We start from the raw sequence: 21,520 nt of genomic DNA, 5'->3' as shown, positions 1-21,520 counted from the left end.
ATAAGATGGGGCTGCAGTTCCCCCCCCCCCCCATCCATCCGTCTTTTACTTATAGCAACCTTAGATCTCCATGCTCCCCCGCGCTAGCTGTGTGTGTGTGTGTTCCATTCACAGCAAGTTTGCATAACATCTCCCCCCATGGCCCTGCTGATGAGCCATCAGCAGCCATTTTGACTCAACATTTCACTTTAACAATTGTATTGGCAGTAAACTAATTCCTAAGTATAATGACAATTACATAATCGATAATTGTAAGAGCGATCAAATAATCATTAAGTGGCGATTAAACAATGCTAAGTAACTTTGACCTACAGGGACGGTAGTAGGAAAACAACTGTCTGCAAAGGTGTGAAAAAACACAATGTTCCTTTCCACTCGCTAAATAACCGTCTGCAGAGGTGTGATAAGACGAAAAAACAATGTTGCTAGACAGGAAGTACGCTTCAACGAAAGACCCTCGTATGCAGCTAAGTTTTGTGGTAAAGGTTCATGGGCTGCATCTCCGTATTGATACTTAGAATTTATGACTTCCTCCCATATTGTTACTTAGAATTTCCCTTGTACAACGTCTGTTTCCTGTTCTAAGAATGAAAGAATGGGTGCCTATATAAGCAAGATGTTTTCACTCTTCTTGGCTTCACTCAGCCAACCCTTCTGCTTGGATGTCTGAAGCCCAAAGCTTTGATAAAACAATTTAAGACCAAACCACATGATCATGTGTCTTTATTATACAATTAGTTAAAAAGAACAAAAAAACTGCCAACACAACTTGGTGTCAGAAGTGGGATTCCCTGGCTGGTCGCCGGAGCCTGGGTGAACAGTGAAGGCCACCAGATCTGTAGCAGGTCTGCCTCTGAGTCCGATCAGTGTTACGGAAGGAGGACTGTTCACGCTGACTTCTGGTCGCCACCACGGGTCTAAATAAAAGAAAAAGGACGCCTCCAACAACTTACTGGTAAGAAAAATTTAATGTTTACACTTGTTAACTGCTTTCCATCTTTCCTCAGAATAATAGGTAGGGAATTGATGTCCAGACGAAATGCCCGTGTTTCAGGATTCCAAGTGATAAGTCCCCCGGGGCCTCTGAGTGAGAAAAGGGAAACGTCAGCATGCTCGTTACGCACACAAAGTGGTAGCTGGAGACAGAGGTACTGTTCGCCCGAGGTATTCTGATTAGGTACTGAGTATCTGGCCGAGCACCGCGCTCTTTGCTGACGGCCACTAGAGACGTCTAGGTGGTTATTGTGTATTGCTCGCCCGAGATATTCTGATTAGGTATTGGATATCTGGCCGAGGCAACCCGCCGGAGACGGGATCTTCAGGCGGCAAACAAATAAAGGATGCTGATGATCAGGTGGTCTGGACATCTACACTAATAGTCGACGTGCAAAGGAAATACGGTAAGGAAAGTGCTATCTGTCTTCCACATTTTGTATCTCGGCATGGCTTCCCGAACACTGGGAGCCTGAGTAGTCGCCAACTGGCCATTTTAAGAAGTAAGGTTGACCTGGAGAAAACTGTACTGCTCCAGAAGAATTCGGTAAAGACAGCTGAACTGGCTGCATGGGAGGAACGTAATAAATGCCTTAAGATGTGGGAGACAGAGTGCCGCCTCCGTACTGAAAAAAGTAAACCAAAGGAAACATGGAAAGCAGAATTAAAAGTGAATGATCAGGTAGCCAGTATTACCGAGGCAACCCCTAATCAAATCAATCTCGATTGTAAACCGGCAGTCTCTATTCCCCCACCGTGTTCTAATAACAATCCCTTTCTCCCTCTCCTCTCTTCTCATCTGTATCCGAGTTTGGCACTCGCGGGTCCCTCTGGACCAGCACCGATGGAGGACTGGGCCCCACCTCCGCGCCGCCAAAGGCCGACAGCACCTCCATCCACGGCTGCTCCACTGCCCCGTCTGCATCCTCCACCTGGCCTGCGACCCCCCCCCCCCCCCTTCAAGCCTACGTTCACACCAGTCTCATCGGGAGATGGGCTAATAATAGACTGACTGCTTGCGTGTGTGCGTCACGCCAAACATGCTGAAGCACAAGAAACTGAAGAAAAAAAGAAGAAAACAGACAGGGGGGAGCTGCATCTGCTTTGGCCACACTGGATGTCCTGCAGTCGTCCAACGCTGCACTGGCCGCCATGCTCCAGACCAACATCCCTCCTTCAAGGGGACGCGGACCCCGGAGGGGCCCTCCTTTCAGTGATAACAGAAAGAGGGACTTCACCCCTTTTCCCCCTCCGGCCCATGGCTCTGATGTCTGCCTCCGATGTGGAAACTTGGACACTGGGCTGCTGACTGTCCCCACCGACGGTGGAATGAGGGGAGAAATGACCGCCAACGGTTCCAAGGTGATGGTTTAGGCTGTGGCGGACGTGGAGGTGGCCCGGGATCCTTCGCTGCTGGCTCCGACTGACTGACCGTCGAACAGCACTCGGACAGTGAGATGCACACACACACACACACATTAGCATCGCCGGTTAAACCCCAGCCACCTGCGAATGCTACTGATGATGTTCATAACCCTTATGCCTTTTTGAGACAGGCACAATTACTCTTCTTGTTAATGACGTCGCTGTTCCCTTCCTAGTCGATTCTGGTGCCACCCATTCCCTCATCCGCTCTGATGCAGGTGTTCCTCTAGTTCCTAATGGGGAAATGAATAGCTCCCTTAGTGCATCTGGTTCTGTCACCTCTGAGCCTCTATCCCAACCGGCTCTTTGTATTTGGCCCGTAGATTATGTTGCTGTCACGGTCCCTCACAGTTTTGTCATGTCCAAATTATGCCCCATCAATCTCTTGGGCCGTGATCTTATGACTCAATTCTGTATGGTTCTTACATGTACCCCTGATGGCGTCGCCATAACGCGCATGCGCCCCGACTGTCCTGACTACGACTCTGCCGTTGTGCTTACCGACCTTCCTGACCCTTCCTGTTTGCTGAATGCATGTTCCTTGTTTGTATACAACTGGTCGTTGAATGAACCTGATGGTCAGGTCCTGTTGGACTCTGTCATGCCCTTCGTTGACACAACACATTATGTCATGTCCGCCTCTGCCCTGCATTGCACCACACATGTGTCTCATGGTCCGGACCTAGACTTTGAAGAATTATTTTTTTTTTTTTGATGATGATGCTGTCATCCCTGCCGTACTTTTGGTGACTGATGTGTTCTTTAATTCTCTGTTCATCGCGGTTGCGGTGAATCTTAAGCCTGTTCAGCTTAAGTTTTTTGATGTCGCCTTTTCTTTTCCTCACATCTCAGTGTCAAGACATGAGGGCCTTCACTGGAAGGACTTGGGCCTCTTTGTGAACACTGCTGTGGCAGCCACTGTCTGGTCAACTCCAAATGCCAGTGGTGTCCGTTTCTCCGCCTCGTGCCAAACGTTCAGGTTTCCTTTGTCTGCCTGTGTCTCTTCTCTGAGGACTGTCACGCTCTCTGAGCGTGTCTCCTCTCCTCTCTCGGGTCCCCCCCTCCCTCTGGGTGCCCATAAACGTGATGGAGGCCTGATGAAGAACTGTCAGCCTGTTTCCCTCATCCCTGAATCTTCTTTCCACCCCAGGCGTCGCCAGTATCCCCTCCGGAAGGAAGGAGAACAGGGTGTCACACCTGTTTTTGATTCCCTTTTAGGTGCTGGTATCATTGTTCCCTTCCCTGATTCTCCTGTTCAAACCCCCATCTTTCCTGTCAAAAAGAGCCGCCCACCTGGCCAACCCACAGAATGGAGTTTCGTTCAGGACCTGCAGGCGGTCAACGCTGCTATCTCCCCTCCCACCGCCCAAGTCCCACACCCATATGTCATTCTCTCCCTGATTCCCTCCGGCTCTTCCTGGTTTTTTGTTGTTGATGTCAATGCGCGCGCTGATGCGGCGGCTAAGGCCATGTCCTTCCTCTGCTTCCTTCCGCCTGTCTGCCCCCCCCCCCCCCTCTGACTCTGTGGTTTGCCTTTCTGATGTCTCTCAGTTTGTTACCCCTGCAGACATTTCCGTCTGGCGCTCTGCAGGGTCTTCTCTTGTAGATGACGTTTGGCTCGGCCCTGTTGGTAAGCCGTGCCTCCCTCGGTCCCTGTTTTTGCCCTATGCTAAGTTGACCCATGGGTTGGACCATGTGTCAAAAGGGGGAATGACTCTGGCCATACAGCAGCATTGGTTCACAAAGGGGTTCAACATGTTTGCTTCTAAGTTTTGTACTAACTGTTTAATTTGTGCACAACACAATGTTGGACGGACGCGTCCATTAACTCGCCAAGCAGCCCATCCGACACCACAGAGACCCTTCCAACATTTAATGATGGATTTTGTGGAACTCTCTCCATGTGAAGGGAAGAAACACTGCTTGGTTATTGTTGACATGTTTTCAAAATGGGTTGAAGCCTTTCCTACCAAGCACCAATCTGCATCGGCAGTAGCGAAAGCTTTAATCATTGACGTCACTCCACGATGGGGGATCCCTGAACTGATCTCCTCAGACAATGGTTCACACTTTGCTAACAAAATACTTTCGGAGCTCAGTGACAAGTTACAGTTTGACCTGAAGAAACACTGCAGCTACCACCCACAATCTGGGGGTGCTGTGGAATGAGAAAACGGCATTTTGAAATCAAAGCTGGTAAAATGCTGTGCTGAGACTGGACTTTCCTGGATCAAAAGTTTGCCTCTTGTCCTGATGCAAATGAGGCTCAGAGTTAGACATAAGCATAACTTGTCTCCCTTTGACATTCTGTTTGGACGACCTCCAAACACAGGGTTAACGCCCAACTCGACTGCTCCTTGGCCGACTGCCTTGCTTGACGATTCAATGATCCGATACTGCATTACCCTCACACAGGTGTTGACTAGAGCCCGAGAGAGAGTTGGAGCTGCCCTCTCCACGGCTGCTGACACGCCGCTCCACCCTATCCTGCCTGGTGACTTCGTATTGGTTGCAGAATGACCAACGTGGGTCCACGCCACTCACTGCAAACTCCTGCCCCACGCACCATCCCTACCAGATGTTCCAGCTGTGTCCCCTCCGCCTCACCACGACCGACTCAACATCGCTGGCCGCCATCCCGGAGGAGACGACTGCAGAGGTTCTACTCGACTCCGACCGGGATCTGCCCTGCCCTCCGAGCCCGTTGTTGCCAGAGACCTCCTAGACGCAGGACTTCCAGATCATCGCTTCTCCTGGTGTTCGTGTACCCGGTTCCTGCTGCCTGGGCGACTCCAGGATGCCTCCAATGTCCGCTGCTACGTTGGTCACTGTTAAACGGCCAACATCCTGTAAGAAGAGGTTTCTCCGCTGGTTTCCCTGTTCATCGCTATGGCGTTGCTGATCCTGGTACCCCTCCTTTGGGTTATCCTCCGCCCACGTCCATCTCCCCCATCCCCTGTGCACACCACCCTTCCTGATGCAGCTGCTTTTCGACCTCCTGCCCCTGCTCATCACTCTCGCCAACTTCGTTGGGCAGGAGAAGGACCACACCACGACGATACAGGACCTTATAATCATCATTTCATGCATAACTCCTGGTACCGATATTCTGTCTTTCAGGCGAAACAACATCATCGTTCCAATTGTTATGTGTGCTCATGGTTTCCTTTTTCGGCTTCACAACCTCGCCTGACAGCTCTGCCTTTTCCCAGTGTGAAGGTGTCTGAGTGCTTTGCTTATCTCAGTGCTTCTGTACACTATAAGGCCGAGAGAAACAGTCTTACCGTATTTTCACACCCATAGGACGCACCTAAAAGTCTTAGATTTTTTTCAAAATGTGCAGCGCGTCCATTGGTCCGCGCGGCCTATTTGTTGTTGTAAGGCGGACTCAGTCAGGCGCCTGGCGGAGTGATACGCGACGCGCTCCACCACAGTAAACTATTATGGCGTGTTGACGGAGGTGGCTGCCGGTCCCGCAGCAGAACACGGGAATAGAGCAGCAGGGAGAGAATCCAGCATTAATGAATCAATGGAGGAAGAGGAGGAAGCAAGAAGACGACTTGCAGCAACTCAGCTCCTGAGATCTGCGACTCCGTGCGCGGCGATCTCACCGATACGGTCTAGACCGGAGTGAAGCAAGCTAACGCGCTAACGCGCTAACGGGCTAACTAGCAAGCTAGCTTAACATCGTCATCCCCGGTGGATTAACCAAAGAACTCCAGCCGTTCAACGTTAAACTGTGGGCTGCGTGGGAGCGCTGGACGACAGAAGGAGACCACACTTCCACTCAGAGTGGAAGGCAGTGCAGCGCCACAGTTTGACTGGATTGTAGCTGCTTCGGCTAACTGTCTGCTAGCATTGTTGTTCGCATCATTTCCGAGGCGCCGACGCCGCCGCACGGAAAGTGACTGGCAATGAAGAAAGAGGCCGGCATGTTTGACGGAGATCTAGCGCTGCTGTTCACTACAGAAACAGAGGATGAGGACTTTGATGGGTTTGATTAATGACTCTGTTTTGCTCCGGCTCTATTTCTTAAAACGCGCACCAGTATGCTTGTTTGATTGATGACGATTAAAGATGTGAGTACCAAGCTCAGTTTTGCTCCTGCTTTATTTTGCGCGCCTATCATGCCGGCGCCTTTTGATCCGCGCGCCCTTTGTATGTTTGAAATACCGAAAAATCAGCTGTTAATGAGACTGCGGCGAATCAGCAGGTGCGCCATAAGGTCGTGAAAATACGGTAAGTGTCCTACTAACATCTATTCTGTCCTGAACGACCACCTTGGTGACAGCAATGTCGCTTCCCCACCACGTTTCGCATCCTACAACAGATCTCGCCCTTTCCCTGTCTGTTAAGTTGGCTGGGGTACGAAGCCCGTTGGCTCCTTACCACCATATATGTGTGCTACTGTACGTGCTGCTGAGATTGACCTTCTCCATCCCTGTGCATGCAACGAGTCCCTTGAGCCCCTTGCCCGTGGTGATTGGGGAAGATGTATGACCCGGCTTATGCAGGACCACTCTGTCCACTTTGAATCCCGCTGGGGTTCTTTTAAACTATGTCACCCTTGTCTGAGTGTTTTGCTACCTTTTCCCCGTTTCCCGCGGCTGAATGGTCATTTTTCTTGTGTGACGCTTTCTTCTTCTCGACTATTTTACTTGTCTTCTTGGCTAACCATTTGTCTTTCTGTTTCTGTCCTTGTCTCTATTTACCCGCCTTACATATATATAATCATGAGCTTACATGTTTGAATTGTCTATGATTCACAAAAACAACGCGGCTATTTGTATATCTCACTGCCTTTTAGTTCTCTCTGTCCTGTCTTCTTCATTTTAAGTGATCACTTTTTGATGTGATCAAAGGGGGAAATTGTATTGGCAGTAAACTAATTCCTAAGTATAATGACAATTACATAATCGATAATTGTAAGAGCGATCAAATAATCATTAAGTGGCGATTAAACAATGCTAAGTAACTTTGACCTACAGGGACGGTAGTAGGAAAACAACTGTCTGCAAAGGTGTGAAAAAACACAATGTTCCTTTCCACTCGCTAAATAACCGTCTGCAGAGGTGTGATAAGACGAAAAAACAATGTTGCTAGACAGGAAGTACGCTTCAACGAAAGACCCTCGTATGCAGCTAAGTTTTGTGGTAAAGGTTCATGGGCTGCATCTCCGTATTGATACTTAGAATTTATGACTTCCTCCCATATTGTTACTTAGAATTTCCCTTGTACAACGTCTGTTTCCTGTTCTAAGAATGAAAGAATGGGTGCCTATATAAGCAAGATGTTTTCACTCTTCTTGGCTTCACTCAGCCAACCCTTCTGCTTGGATGTCTGAAGCCCAAAGCTTTGATAAAACAATTTAAGACCAAACCACATGATCATGTGTCTTTATTATACAATTAGTTAAAAAGGACAAAAAAACTGCCAACACACAGACAATCAATTTTTCCTATCTAAATTAGCTATTAGACGTCTTTCGGACCCCACTCTATTCTCACTTTATCCCAAGAGTACAGGTCTTGAAACCTCTAAGCGCTGCTTTTTTACTCCGGAACCCTAATTAGAATTATACGTCAAAACCGTCTGTAAACAATTTATGCTGCTTTTATTTGACGTATGATCGAATTAAAACAAAACATTAAAATGGTGTTTAAACCTGTCTCTCCCTGCTTTCTTTCAATGTTTAGACCGAATCAAAACAATACATTAAAAATGTCTTTAAACAATTTCTGCTGCTTTTATTTAACGTAGAGCCAAATCAATATTATACGTTAAAAATGTCTTTAAACAATTTCCGCTGCTTTTATTTAACGTAGAACCAAATCAACATTACACGTGGCTGGGTCTTGAAGCCGTTTTCGCGCTGCCTTTAGCCACGTGATGTAATTAATCTATAGTGCTGGACCCGCTACCTGTCGCTAACGCACTCACAACCAGGCCAAGTAGGCCCGATCGCCTATCTAATATTTATTCTTTTCGTCCTGGGGTCTTGAAACCCGCCGCGCTGCTTTCCAGGGCATTAATTACCACACAGACTATATTTTAATACGTGAGAGGACAAATTGTGGTATAATCATTCATAACCAATGCAGTTTTCGGATTGCATCTCTGCAGAGACCAAACCACGTTTTCAAACGCCCTTACCCTTTATTAACTCTTTATATTGATAGCGGGGTCCTCTTGTTTTATAGTGCACACTTATCTCGTTTTATCACATTTATTCTTATCCTCTCCAACTGCGCTGATCTGCTTCGTCCGTGTGCTTTTCACAGAATGCAAACTTTAACTTTACTTTATTAAACGGGCGTTACTTCAAATACGACTTTAACTCGTACGCTCTTGCAAGACCAAGCTACTATCTGGCAGAATTAATCAAATAGGTTCTGCTCACCTTTGTTTGCGCAGATCAGATACAGCGTGGTCTCAGAGCGGACTGCACCCATTGGAGTAACCGGGCGGAAACACCAGTTTCTGTAGGGTTTTACCAAACCCTCTTCCGGTTCTTGTTCTCCGTAGTGGGTGCGTATTCAATGAGGAGAATGTGGGTTAAGATTAAGACATTTATATAATTAACAGATCAGTACAATTAGTTCAGATATCAGCGCTGAGATTCCAACACAGCTCTCGTGCCCGCGCTTTATTGGAATCAAGATGCTTCCTTCTCCGTCCTCACGTCATTCTGTCCCCTGAAGGCGGGACTTTGCCCCAGCCAATCTAAGCCCATGTTCATCTGTGTTGTGTGATGTCACTGTTGTGATGCGTTCAATTGAAATCAGTCATGACAATAACAAACTAAACGTGGTGCGTCCCTGTTGTTCTGTCAGCATGTAAACACGTTGTGGAATCCCATCTAATATGGAAATTCCCTACACAGTTGACCCCAATGGATATTTAGTTGAAGATGAATCTTCGTTTTTGCAGCAGTACAGCAGGCAGTTAGTAGTTTGTGGTTTTCAATGAAGGCTGCAGGTTGATTTTATTATCAGCTGCACAGATAATCCATTTATTTAACCAAAGAATGAAGTATTTGGTCTTGAAATGATGGAAACTGTTTCACATTTTTTCTCAACATTCAAAAATACATAAATGAGTCCGCAACAGAAGAAGATTTAGATAATTTAGGGAATCTTTGTTGTGTGTACTCAAATAAATATTTGAAATATTTGATGATTTATATTCTGTAATCTGAGTAGTAGTATTTCAAATGTTATATATGGTATCATGTACTATATACTGTATTAAATGCAGAACAATTACAATTAAAGCTGCAAGCGGCGTTGTAGGCCCTCGCCGGCCGACAGGCCGTTGAGCTGACCCGCCGACGCACGCCGCTTTTGTCCCGAGTGCTTCACAAGTGTTTAGATTTGAGCCGCATGAGTAGCTTACAGTTTAGTCAAATCGTTATTTGGATTATATGGCAACTGCCATCAGGAGTTTCAATCCAATATGGCCGCCTTCCTGTGTGTCTGGCGGCGTGGCCATAATACATATATTTTTTGCCCTAACATGACGCATGTCTGTACCGAATTTCGTGGCTGTCCGACAAAGTTGGCGTCGGACCCCTCCCCATAGGAGGGGTTGCCATCGCCATGGCAACAGCGTAAAAACAACAACATGGTTACGATTGTTTTTTTTGATCGGGACCACATGAGGGACTTTTCTGGTAAGTTTCAATCATTTTTGGCAAAGTATTTTTTAAATTCCCATTCAATTTCTGTTATTGTTCTCTAGGGGGCGCTGTAAGGCTGATTGTCAAAGTTTCCCTTTTAAAGTGTCCAGGTAGGAAGGGTCAATAAGTGTTTAAAATTTGGTTTGGATTGGAGTGTGTGTGTGTGCAAACGCTGACTCTGCAGTTTTTAAAATTATATCCAATATGGCCGCCTTCCTGTGTGTCTGGGGGCGTGGCCATAATACTTTTTTTTTTCTGCTCATGTGTTGTGTGCAAATGATTCAGAGCTGTGGACATTTGCCTTGTTTTTCTGCATTGCAAAAGCAATAGCCCCTTACGCCTAGAATAGGCGCTCGGGCCTAATAAAGAATTTTTGCAAAAACAATATAACTTTTTTTCTGAGTATGCGATTTCTACACAAAATACATTTTCGGAATGGTCTCGACGAGGGCTACGCGTCTGTGGGGGCACACAAACACGCTGCGCTCGTCAACTCGTGTTTGTGGATCTCTGTGTGTGTGCATTTGTGTTGTTTAGTGTCGGTGTGTGTGTGTGTGCTGTTGAGTGTCGGTGTGTGTGTGCGTGAGTGTGTCCTCAACAGCATGGCAAAGTTGGATGCCGAGGGTTGACGAGCTGCGCTCGTCAACTTTGTCGAGGGTTGACGAGCTGCGCTCGTCAACTTGTCTTCTGCGTTGCAAAAGCAATAGCCCCTTACGCCTAGAATAGGCGCTCGGGCCTAACAAGAAACTATCAGAGATTGCAGACCCTCGCCTCCAATAGACTATTGGGTCTTGTGAGACAGTAAACAGGGCTTCTGGATGAGAGGGGCCAAACCTGCTCTAGCTTGCTGCTCCGGAACGGGACAAGATACAACTACAACTGTAACATATATGAAACTAGAATGAACTATGAGTGTGCATAGCAAATTTGAAGTCTCTAGTGTAAAATAGTCAGAATTGAGCCTGTTAGAATTTCGAACAAAATAAATCCTGTACATATTTGTGTGGTTTGTGGCGCCTCCTACTGGTCATATGTAGCTGCATGACCAGGTGTCTGCACACGTCACTAGCCTCCAACAGAGTATTGCGTGTCATGTTGGAGAATAAATGCAACGCGTAAAGGCTGTCAGACTACTGTCCTGCATCACCATCACCAGCCTGCAATTCACACACGTTACATTCATTCATTCATTGTCCCAACCGCTTAATCCGTCATCGGGTCGCGGGCCAAGCTGGAGCCAATCCCAGCAGTCAATGGGCGAGAGGCAGGGTACACCCTGGACAAGCCGCCAGTTCATCGCAGGGCAACACAGAGACATACAATCAGCCACACACAAACACACACCTACGGGGAATTTAGTGTCACCAATCAGCCTAGGCTGCATGTCTTTGGTGGTGGGAGGAAGCCGGAGAACCCGGAGAGAATGATGATGATGAATATATTTATTAGATAGAATGTTAGAGTACAAGTACAGTCACACAGTAGCATGTATTACAGTACAAATAACGTCAAACATCCTGTCTAAGAGGAGCATTTCAAAAAAGCCCTTGCGGGCTTGTTTCCATTGAAAGTCCTTCGTACATAAATCATCCACAAAAAACAATACAAATAAAAATAAATCCAATATTAAATTACGCAATTGATGCAACGTAACATTAGAAAGACAAAAATAAAATCTTATTACACCGCCAGTGCAAACTAACAATTAATCTAAAATAAATTACACCACCGATGCGAAATGACAATAAATAACTTACATAAATTACAATAAATTACTAAAGCAATAAATACGTGAAACATAGGTGGACAAAAAAAAGGAGGGGGGGTTTGACCCGGAGAGAGTCGTGATGACTATCTCCGTTTCTGTCCCCCTAAAAGGTGTATTTTTAGGGCCTTTTTGAAGGAGGCCAAAGAGGTGCATGTTTTGAGGGCGGGAGTCAATCCGTTCCACCCTTGGGTGGCCGTATTGTAGAAAGATGATTTACCCATGTTAGTCCTATAGGAGGGGGTAATCAGGTTGTTGTTTGAGCTCCCTCTAGTGTTGTGGCTGTGGGTGTCACTAAATCTGTGGAGGTGTTCCGTCAGGTATGCAGGGATTGAGGGGACTGAGGGCAGAGCCGCATTGACTATTTTAAATGCCAATCCCATTTTGAGTTGTTTAACCCTGTCTTCTACCCTGAGCCATTTTAGGCTAGCAAAATGTCCAGGAAGAAGGTGGGTCATGGGCCCCAGATTGAGGAGTAGCCGAATCAGTTTGTTTTGGGAGGTTTGGAGCCTGGTTTTCAGGGACATTTTGATGTTTGAATACCAGGAGGTGCTAGCATAGTCAAAGAGGGGCTGAACGAGGGCTGCAGCAAGCGTCCGGAGAGCACTTTTGTTGACAAAAGCAGACATTCTGCCCAAAAATCTTGTTCTCTGATTGACTTTTTTGATCACCTTAGTTGCCATACTATCGCCAGACAGGTATTTGTCAAGAACACAGCCCAAATAGGTAATCTCTTCTTTGCTGGAGATGACTGTATTATCGACTGTGACCTTGAAATCATTAACATTTATCTCACGCAGAGAGTGTTTAGACCCAAAAAGAATCGATTCGGTTTTACCAAGATGTAGTGACAGTTTGTTATCAGTAAGCCAAGTACGGATTCTGGTGAGCTCAGAGCTGAGAGCCTCCTCAACCTGCACTTTGTCCTCTCCCGAAATCAGGAGTGCTGAGTCATCAGCAAACAGGAACAATTTGCAGTTACAGGCAGCATTCATGTCGTTAATGTATAGGAGGAACAGTAACGGTCCTAGAATGCTGCCTTGAGCAGCATTCCACGCTCCACGCAGACACGGGGAGAACATGCTCACAGAATGGCCACAAGTCGGAAAGAACCTGCGACCATCTCGCTGTGAGGCAACAGTGCTTACCACTGCGCCACTGAGCCGCCCACACATGTTACACTAGCTCCAAAATTGAGGTCAGGATGGACTCCTGAAAAATGTCAATTTTAGAACGTAAATTAGCTCTCAGATCCGGATTGTGATCCGGATCCGGCCGAAATTAGTCATGGTCATAGAGTCATAGACCTTTAAGGAGTACTTATGTGGGATTTTTTTCAGATCCATACCACCATATGTTTTGAAGAAATTAAGAAAAATGTCAAAAAGTGCCCTATCTCGCAATGTTAAAGAATCCTTAAAAAAATTCTAGAATCTGGATCCAGATCCGGATCAACGCCATTTTCAGGGAGGACCGAGCCACGGACAGAACCTTGCTTGTGTAAACATTTCAAGTCGATTGGGTTACTCGTTTTTGAGTTATGCACGTGGACAGACAGACAGACAGACAAACAAACCCAATTGCAATACCCTCGCCTCCCCTTCTGCTCCTGTATGCAAATTACAACATGCCTCATTTTGTTTTGTGGTGTACAGTATTTGAATGAAAGCTTTTAATTTCTGTTTGTACTTATGCTTGGATATCCCCATAGTATCAGTCAATTTAGTTTCTATATTTGTTATCCTCACTCAAAATCTGTATTTTAATTTTTTCACTAAAAGAATGCATGCAAAGACAATTACTAAACGAGCCTGTTAAGTTTAAAAAGCCAGTTGTGCTGTCTTAAAGTAGATAAGGTAAATAAGTTTGTTAAAAGTCATTTAAAAAGTAAGCAAGCTGTTCTCTATTTGGTTTAGAAAACAGTGTCAGAGTGAGCGCTCTGTCGACATATCTTTGACGTTCCTCGTTTAGGTTTATCAGACAGAGTGAGTGCTGATACCAATCTTCCCTCTGTCGACCTATCTTTGACGTTCCTTCGTTTCTCATGCTAGCGGCTAGCGGCTAGTAGCTAGCCTGTCTCAAGTGGAGCACAGACAGCAAAGACGCAGTGATTTCAAGCTGTCGCTAATGTTTTCATGATACGCTTCTGCCTTGGGAAATATTTGTCTGTAAGTACAATGTGCGCATAAACATCAGTCACAAATAGTTTAGAAGTTTTGTGATATTTTGTCAGTATTTTACACTGCATATTGGAGCTAACACGTTAGTAGAACCATATTCTTGTAGCTCGTATGGTTCGTAGCCCCTTTATTAATATATCAGTGAATTTATACTGATCTATTTTATTTTCTCTTATATTTCAGTTTTACAAAGAAATATAAAGATATTTATATATATATTTATCCAAAAGTCGAGACTCGAATAAAGCCAGGAAAAGCGAGCTCTGTGTGGTTATTTGAAAACTTTGGGACGTTAGCTAGTTGCCTAGCAACGCAACGGAACAAGCGCTGTGAGGGCAGCATACCAGTGATGATGTTATTGTTTTATGTTACCACATTAGTATTTCACAATTATATTATAATAACAGAACTCAATACATTTTTTATGCATATTTCTTTTTGACTTTTTCCCCATGCAGTTTATTTTTGTATTGTTACTCCTGTTCTTTAATATTTTAACTTTCTAGAGGAATAAAGGGAGACGATTTTACGTTTCTACTGATTTTAAACGCACAAGTTTTAAATTCGCGGTCCAATCAGCTGCAGCAGAAGACGACATTCACTCACTTTGTTTCATCCACAGGTTCGTGTTTCAGCTGAAAAGGATTCCTTCAGTCAACGATCAGATCAATCATCAGCCACGACTGCTAGATATCGCCTGGAGAACCGGCATGGAGTCACACAGAATAGGTGTGTATTTATACATATACCGGTCCGGTGTGTATTTATACATACACAGTGGTCCCTCATTTATCGCGGGGTTATGTCCTTAACATAACCCGCGATAGGTGAAATCCGCAAAGTAGTCAGTTTTATTCTTTTACAATTATTATACATGTTTTAAGGCTGTAAGGCTGAGATATCTTATGGTTATAGGTTCTATAGGGGGAATAAAACTAACTTTATTTAATTGATATGCCCCAAATGAGGAGTGTCCTAATTTCTTTAGAGACATGGCAGCACTGATAGCAGACAAAGCCGAGGGAATTGTCCTAATAGGGGGAGATTTTAATTGTGTCTTGAAAGGATCTATAGACAGGCTCCCTTCGGACTTTGGCCCAATCTCCAGGAAGACTCTTAGCCTTTGTGCTCTGATGGATGAGCTGGGTTTGATTGATGTTTGGCGACGGCTGCATCCGAGGGAAAAATACTTTACTCTGTTTTCACATGTACATGGCAGCCATTCCAGGCTAGATATGTTTATGATGTCTGGGGCAGATTCCCACAGCGCTACCCAGTGGAGTATAGAAGCAATCACCAAATCGGACCATGCTTCAGTCTGTTTGAAACTAAAGTTGAGTAAAAATAATAACTTTAAATTTTGGAGAGCTAATGTATCTATATTAAATAATGACGGCGTTCAACAAGAAATTAAAAGAGGTATAACAGAGTATATTGAATTTAATGATAATGACACAGTAGCTCCATCCATATTATGGGAGGGAGCCAAGAGCGTCCTGAGGGGAAATATTATTTCAATTTCTTCAAGATTAAAAAAAGAAAGACTTTCTGAACAAATTGAATTGGAAAACAAAATTAGAAAGTTGGAAAAAGAATACCAAAATCTACAAAACAATGTTACACTGAATAAGTTGAAAGTAAGTAGGCAGAAATTAAATGATTTATTAACTTATAAAGCAGAAGGGCAGCTTTGATTCACAAATCAAAAGTACTATGAACGGGGCAATAGAGCGAGCCGGCTGTTAGCATTTCAACTGCAAAAACTACAATCAAGTAGAGTGTTTCACAAAATCAAGTGTCCAAGCACAGGGGACATTTTACTTCAACCGGAGGATATTGCAAAAGCATTTGCTACTTACTACTGGGAATTATATACAGAAGAAAGCTGTCCAAATAAAAAAGAAAATACTGAGAAACTTCTCAACTCTATAGAGCTCACCAACCTGACTGAGGAGGAAGCTGATCTCTTAACGGGTCCAATCACTAAAGAAGAAATAAAAAATAGCATTTTAGAACTTAAAGATAATAAAGCTCCAGGAGTGGATGGTCTTCCAGGAGAATACAGTCGTCCCTCATTTTCCGCGGGGGGTTACGTTCCAAAAACAACCCGCAATAAGTGAAACCCGCAATGTAGTAATTTTTATTTTTTTACAATTATTATACATGTACATAAATGTTTTAAGGCTGTAAAACCACACACTTTATACACGTTTAACAGTCAGGCATTAATCTAAATAGATTGTTTCAGTATTATAGAATGAAACCAAAGATCAGAACCTTTTCAGAACTAAACATTTGCTTGAGAAATATAAATATATAGTACGTACAGTAAACGTTTTCCTGTTAATAATGTTAAGGCGTGCAGGTCGAGGAAAGAGCCGCTTGGAGTGCAGAAGAACAAATATTCTACTCGTGCTGTCTTTAGCCTCTCATGGGCTGCTTTATTGGATAGCTTAGCACAGCGGAACGGCAGCGGCTACATATATAAACAGGAAGAAACAAAACCTAAAAGGGACGTGACGTTTATGCTCCTACAAAATAAAAGCCTCTTTTTACACAGAGAATAAGAGCGCTATAAAACAAACGCTTAACAAATAAACATGATAGCTTTTAGAAATAATGAATTTAATGTTAATGATCAACCTACGAGGTCGAACACATAAGAAGTTATTAATAGCGACTCGCGTGTATTTCACAGTTCCTCCGACCGTACTACTGTACTACAAAATGTTTGAGAAAGAATTTATGCCACTTTTGGATAAAGTTTTTAATTATGCTCTGGCAGAGGCTGATCCTCCTCAGTCATGGTCTGAAGCCATTATTAGTGTTATTCATAAAGAAGGCAAAGACCCCGACCTCGCCGCTTCCCGGGGCCGGGGGAAGGTGCTCGTGGCTCTCCCCCTCTACTCGTAGGGGGGGGGCCCACGCGCCCGGGCGCACCACCGGCATGTCTCGCCCGCTCCGTCGGGGAGGTGGAGCATGAGCGCGTGCGATAGGACCCGAAAGATGGTACAGTTCCCTAGCCAATCGGGACGCAGAACACAATGCGCGTTGAAGCACTGTAAAAAAACATTCAAAATTGCATTTAAAAAATCCACGAAAGATGAGCAGCGTTATAGCGAGGGACGACTGTGTACAATATGTGTGTATAATCATGATGTTCTGTTTAAACCTGTGACCAGCGTGTGGTATTTGTGTGACTTTGATGTGAACCAGACTGGGAGAGCAACTTGTTATAAGGAGGAGAACGGAACGTGAAGTTACGGTTCCCCATATTGCACAAAGTGGGGCAACTGACGTAATCAATGAATCTTGTTAAAGGTCTGCTGTACTAAGTTTTGTGGCTCTTCTCCCGCTTCAGAGAAGAAGTTCAGATCTGTTTCAGACTTTACCTCAGATCATTATTCAATAAATGTTTGGCTTTGAGAGCAACTCAAACATTTTCTGGTAATTCACTTGGAGCCGTCAATAAAAGAACTAAAGAGGGGGAGGACAAAAATGTCGTCCTAGAACTGTGTGTGTTTATTTATTTTAAATCCGATAAAGGTGCGAGTCAATATATTCAATATATTCTGCTTCTAATTTCATTGCATGTCTACATTTTTTTCGTCACAGTAGAGTCCAATTCCTTCTGTTCTCTGTCCTCCAGACCGTCCACAGCAACGTGTCTGTAAGGAGGAGGAGGAGGAGGTTCCTGCTGACCAGCAGCTCTGGAAGGAGGAGATGAACTCCAGTGTGGACAAAGAGGAGCCAGAGCCTCCCCGTGTGAAAGAGGAGCAAGAAGAAGTCCCCACCAGTCAGGAGAGAGAGCGGCTTGGACTGAAGCAGGAGACTGGAACCTTCATGTTGAGTCCTACTTGTGGAGAAACAGACCACAGTGATGATCAGACTCTGTTCATGAAAGCTGAAGAAGATGCAGCGTTGGAAGAGTCTGCAGACAACATGCCAGTTATTTGCTCTGTCGTAGGAGCAGCAGATGTTGAGCAGCTGCTGTTGTCTAACGGCTGCCATGTATCTGCAAGCCATGATGAGAGAGGTGAAACATGTGAAGAGACACTTCAATCCCACAGCAGAGATACCAGGAGAGGGAGACCATATGTTTGCACAACATGTAGCAAAGCTTTCACTACAAAAAGAGGCTGTAAAGAACACATGAAAATTCACACTGGTGAGAAGCCTTACAGTTGTAACACATGTGGGAAACATTTTAGACAGAGTAGCCACTTAGCAGGCCACGTGAGAACCCACACAGGTGAGAAGCTTTACAGTTGTAACACATGTGGGAAACATTTTAGACATCAACATCAGTTAACAGTCCACATGAGAATCCACACTGGTGAGAAGCCTTACAGTTGTAACACATGTGGGAAACTGTTTACCTCAAGTGGTGAATTGAAAGTTCACATGAGAGCCCACACAGGTGAGAAGCCTTACAGTTGTAACACATGTGGGAAACATTTTAGACGAAAAGGTCATTTGACAGTCCACATGAGAATCCACACAGGTGAAAAGCCTTACAGTTGTAAAACATGTGGGAAGCATTTTAGACATCAGTTAACAGTCCACATGAGAATCCACACTGGTGAGAAGCCTTACAGTTGTAACACATGTGGGAAACTGTTTACCTCAAGTGGTGAATTGAAAGTCCACATGAGAACCCACACAGGTGAGAAGCCTTACAGTTGTAAAACATGTGGGAAACATTTTAGACAAAAAGTTCAGTTAACAGTCCACATGAGAATCCACACAGGTGAGAAGCCTTACAGTTGTAACACATGTGGGAAACTGTTTACCTCAAGTTGTGAATTGAAAGTCCACATGAGAACCCACACAGGTGAGAAGCCTTACAGTTGTAACACATGTGGGAAATTGTTTACCTCAAGTGGTGAATTGAAAGTCCACATGAGAATCCACACTGGTGAGAAGCCTTACAGTTGTAAAACCTGTGGGAAGCATTTTAGACAAAGTGGTCAATTGACATGCCACATGAGAACCCACACAGGTGAGAAGCCTTAAATTCGTCAAACGGGAATCTTTACAGAAGATGTGCCCACACTGATGGGCACATCCTCCATCCGCTCTATAAGATCTTATAATATGTTTAAAAATGCCATATTGTTACATTTTCAAAATGTTTGTAACTGCTTTTAACTTTGTGTTGCTATCTTATTTTGTCATGTTATAACTGCAATTTTAGTTTATTATTACTATTTTGACATGTGCATGTTTGTATGTGTGTAGTTTGAGTGTGGATGTGTGTTTGTGTGTAAAGAGAGAGTATTTTTTTTATTTTCTGTTTGTTGTTGTTGTTTTTTCATATCTGCACTGCTGTTATTTTGTTTATGTTTTGTTTTGATTGAGGACCCTCTTGAAAACGAGATGGTTTCATCTCAAGGGGTTTTATCCTTTCAAATAAATAAATAAATAAATTAAAGCTGCGAGCAGCCTTGAGAGGTTCCTCGAACCCGGCGTACGTTGGGGCCTGGCGCACGTTGGGGTACGCGCTTATTCGCAATCCACAAATGTCAGAAACAGGCGTTTGTCCTCTAGACGTGACCCTGATGAAGAGTGTCAAGTTTGGGACCGATCGGACAATGTATGCTCCTGTTCCTGTAGGTGGCACTGAGACTATCACCGTCAATGGCATGTACTCGAGTTCAGGTCTGGACTCTCATCCAGCGTGTGAAATTTGGAGACAGTCGGACCGTGCAAAGCGAAGCTCCAACAGCCATGCACGTCACGCCAAAACATCAAAGTTCGCAAGGCTGCCACGGCAACAGCGATTGGCGAAAACACAAACGCTTCACAATTTAGCGTCGTCAATGAGTCGAGAGGCCGTCGCCCGACTTTGAGATCGATATCTCGAAACCTCTGGGAGGAGTATCGCAAAGTTCGAGACCTATAAAATGGGAAAATGGCACATTCAAACGTGGCCTGTGACCTCATCGTTCGATCGATCAAAAATCCCTTCGCAATTTAACATCGCGGGTACTTGGCGATTACGTCACCCGAATTCGACGCAAATCCGATAAAGCGTCTGGGAGGAGTTTGTTAAAGTATGCCAAAAAACAAAATCCAATATGGCCAACATCCGGGTGGGCGGGGCTACAGAAAGCCAATTACAAATATGTCTGGAATGAGGATTTGGACATTCTCACCAAATTTCGTGACTATCGGACAATCTACATTCAAACTACGGCCTCCGTTGCGTTAGGGGGCGCTCTGGAGCCCCAGAAATACGCCGAGAGCAATCGCTTTACGAGCAGGTCAAGTTGGCCGATGTCCGTCTCCTGACCGATTTTCAAGAGTTTTCGCGTATGTTGAGGGGGTCAAAGCCACGCTACAAGGGAAAAAAAACAAGGGGGCGCCAAAGAGCCAATATGCAACCAAAAGTTAAAATTACACAATCAAATTCTCGGAAGTACCGTTGCGAACCTGCGCGTAACGTTTTTTGGGTTTTCGTTGATGCTAAAGTCCTCAAAAACGCGTTCGTACATTTCAAATCTTCGCACGCCGTCCAAGATGGCTGACTTCCTGTTTGCGTAAAAATTTTCAAAAATATTTTCCAGGCTCGAGACCCCCAGAGGTACGACATACTCGGATTTCGTGACAATCCGAGTACCTTTCCGGAGAAAAACCACCCTTAGGTGGCGCTATGGAGCCCGAAGGCGATATCAAATTCCAGATTTAGAAACTAGACACCAGATGTGACACTCCTATATAGTTTCGACACCTCTAGGTGCCCGGGAAGTGCCTCAAAAAGGCATTCGCAAATAATAATAATAATTTCTGCAAAAACAATAGGTTCCTTGAACCTTCGTTCTCGGAACCTAATGATGAGAAGTGGTGGATTTGATCCCTCCTGACAAAGTACTTGGGAGACTGTTGCCAAAAAACTGCTGTTTTCTCCACTCTGCCATTGCCAGTGGATGAGTGAGGCTCCACAGCTCAAGGCATTTGAAGCGAGGGTGGTTGAATGAACTTGTTGCATCATGAGGTGTCCAGGTGGTTGAATTCATCACATGTGAATGTTTTTGTGTCACCAATGGGGCGGTATGTTTCTCAGCAGGAGGGGAATTAGCTCATGTGGTAGAGTGCTTGCTTTGCGTGCGAGAGGTAGTGAGATCGATGCCCGCGTTCTCCAGAGATGTTTCGATGCTGTCTTCAGGCCTCATCGTGACTTTTTTGAAAAGGGTAACCTGAACGGAACGATCCCACATGACCACGTACTTGGGAGACTTTTGCCAAAAAACTGCTGTTTTCACCACTCTGCCATTGTCAGTGGATGAATGAAGCTCCACAGCTCAAGGCATTTGAAGCGAGGCTGCGTCACTGAACTTGTTGCATCATGAGGTGTCCAGGTGGTTGAATTCATCACATGTGAATGTTTTTATGTCACGATGGGGCGTTGTGCGCTTCAGCGAAAGGGGAATTAGCTCAAGTGGTAGAGCGCTTGCTTAGCATGCGAGAGGTAGTGGG

General features: G+C 44.9%; 1 protein-coding gene across 1 annotated transcript; it reads left to right on the top strand.

Moving 5' to 3' along the window:
• Nucleotides 1–17,713: 17,713 nt before the first annotated feature.
• Nucleotides 17,714–19,057, top strand: LOC137914559 (zinc finger protein 665-like). Its single transcript, XM_068758099.1, has one exon. It carries the CDS (start codon nt 17,765–17,767, stop codon nt 19,055–19,057), a length of 1,293 nt encoding a protein of 430 aa, XP_068614200.1. The 5' UTR covers nt 17,714–17,764.
• Nucleotides 19,058–21,520: the final 2,463 nt, after the last annotated feature.

The sequence above is a fragment of the Brachionichthys hirsutus genome, unplaced genomic scaffold (assembly GCF_040956055.1).
Source record: "Brachionichthys hirsutus isolate HB-005 unplaced genomic scaffold, CSIRO-AGI_Bhir_v1 contig_930, whole genome shotgun sequence".
In the NCBI taxonomy this organism is placed as follows: Eukaryota; Metazoa; Chordata; class Actinopteri; order Lophiiformes; family Brachionichthyidae; genus Brachionichthys; species Brachionichthys hirsutus.
The sequence above is the reverse complement of the archived record's forward strand: the minus strand, read 5'-3'. Positions and strand labels throughout refer to the sequence as shown.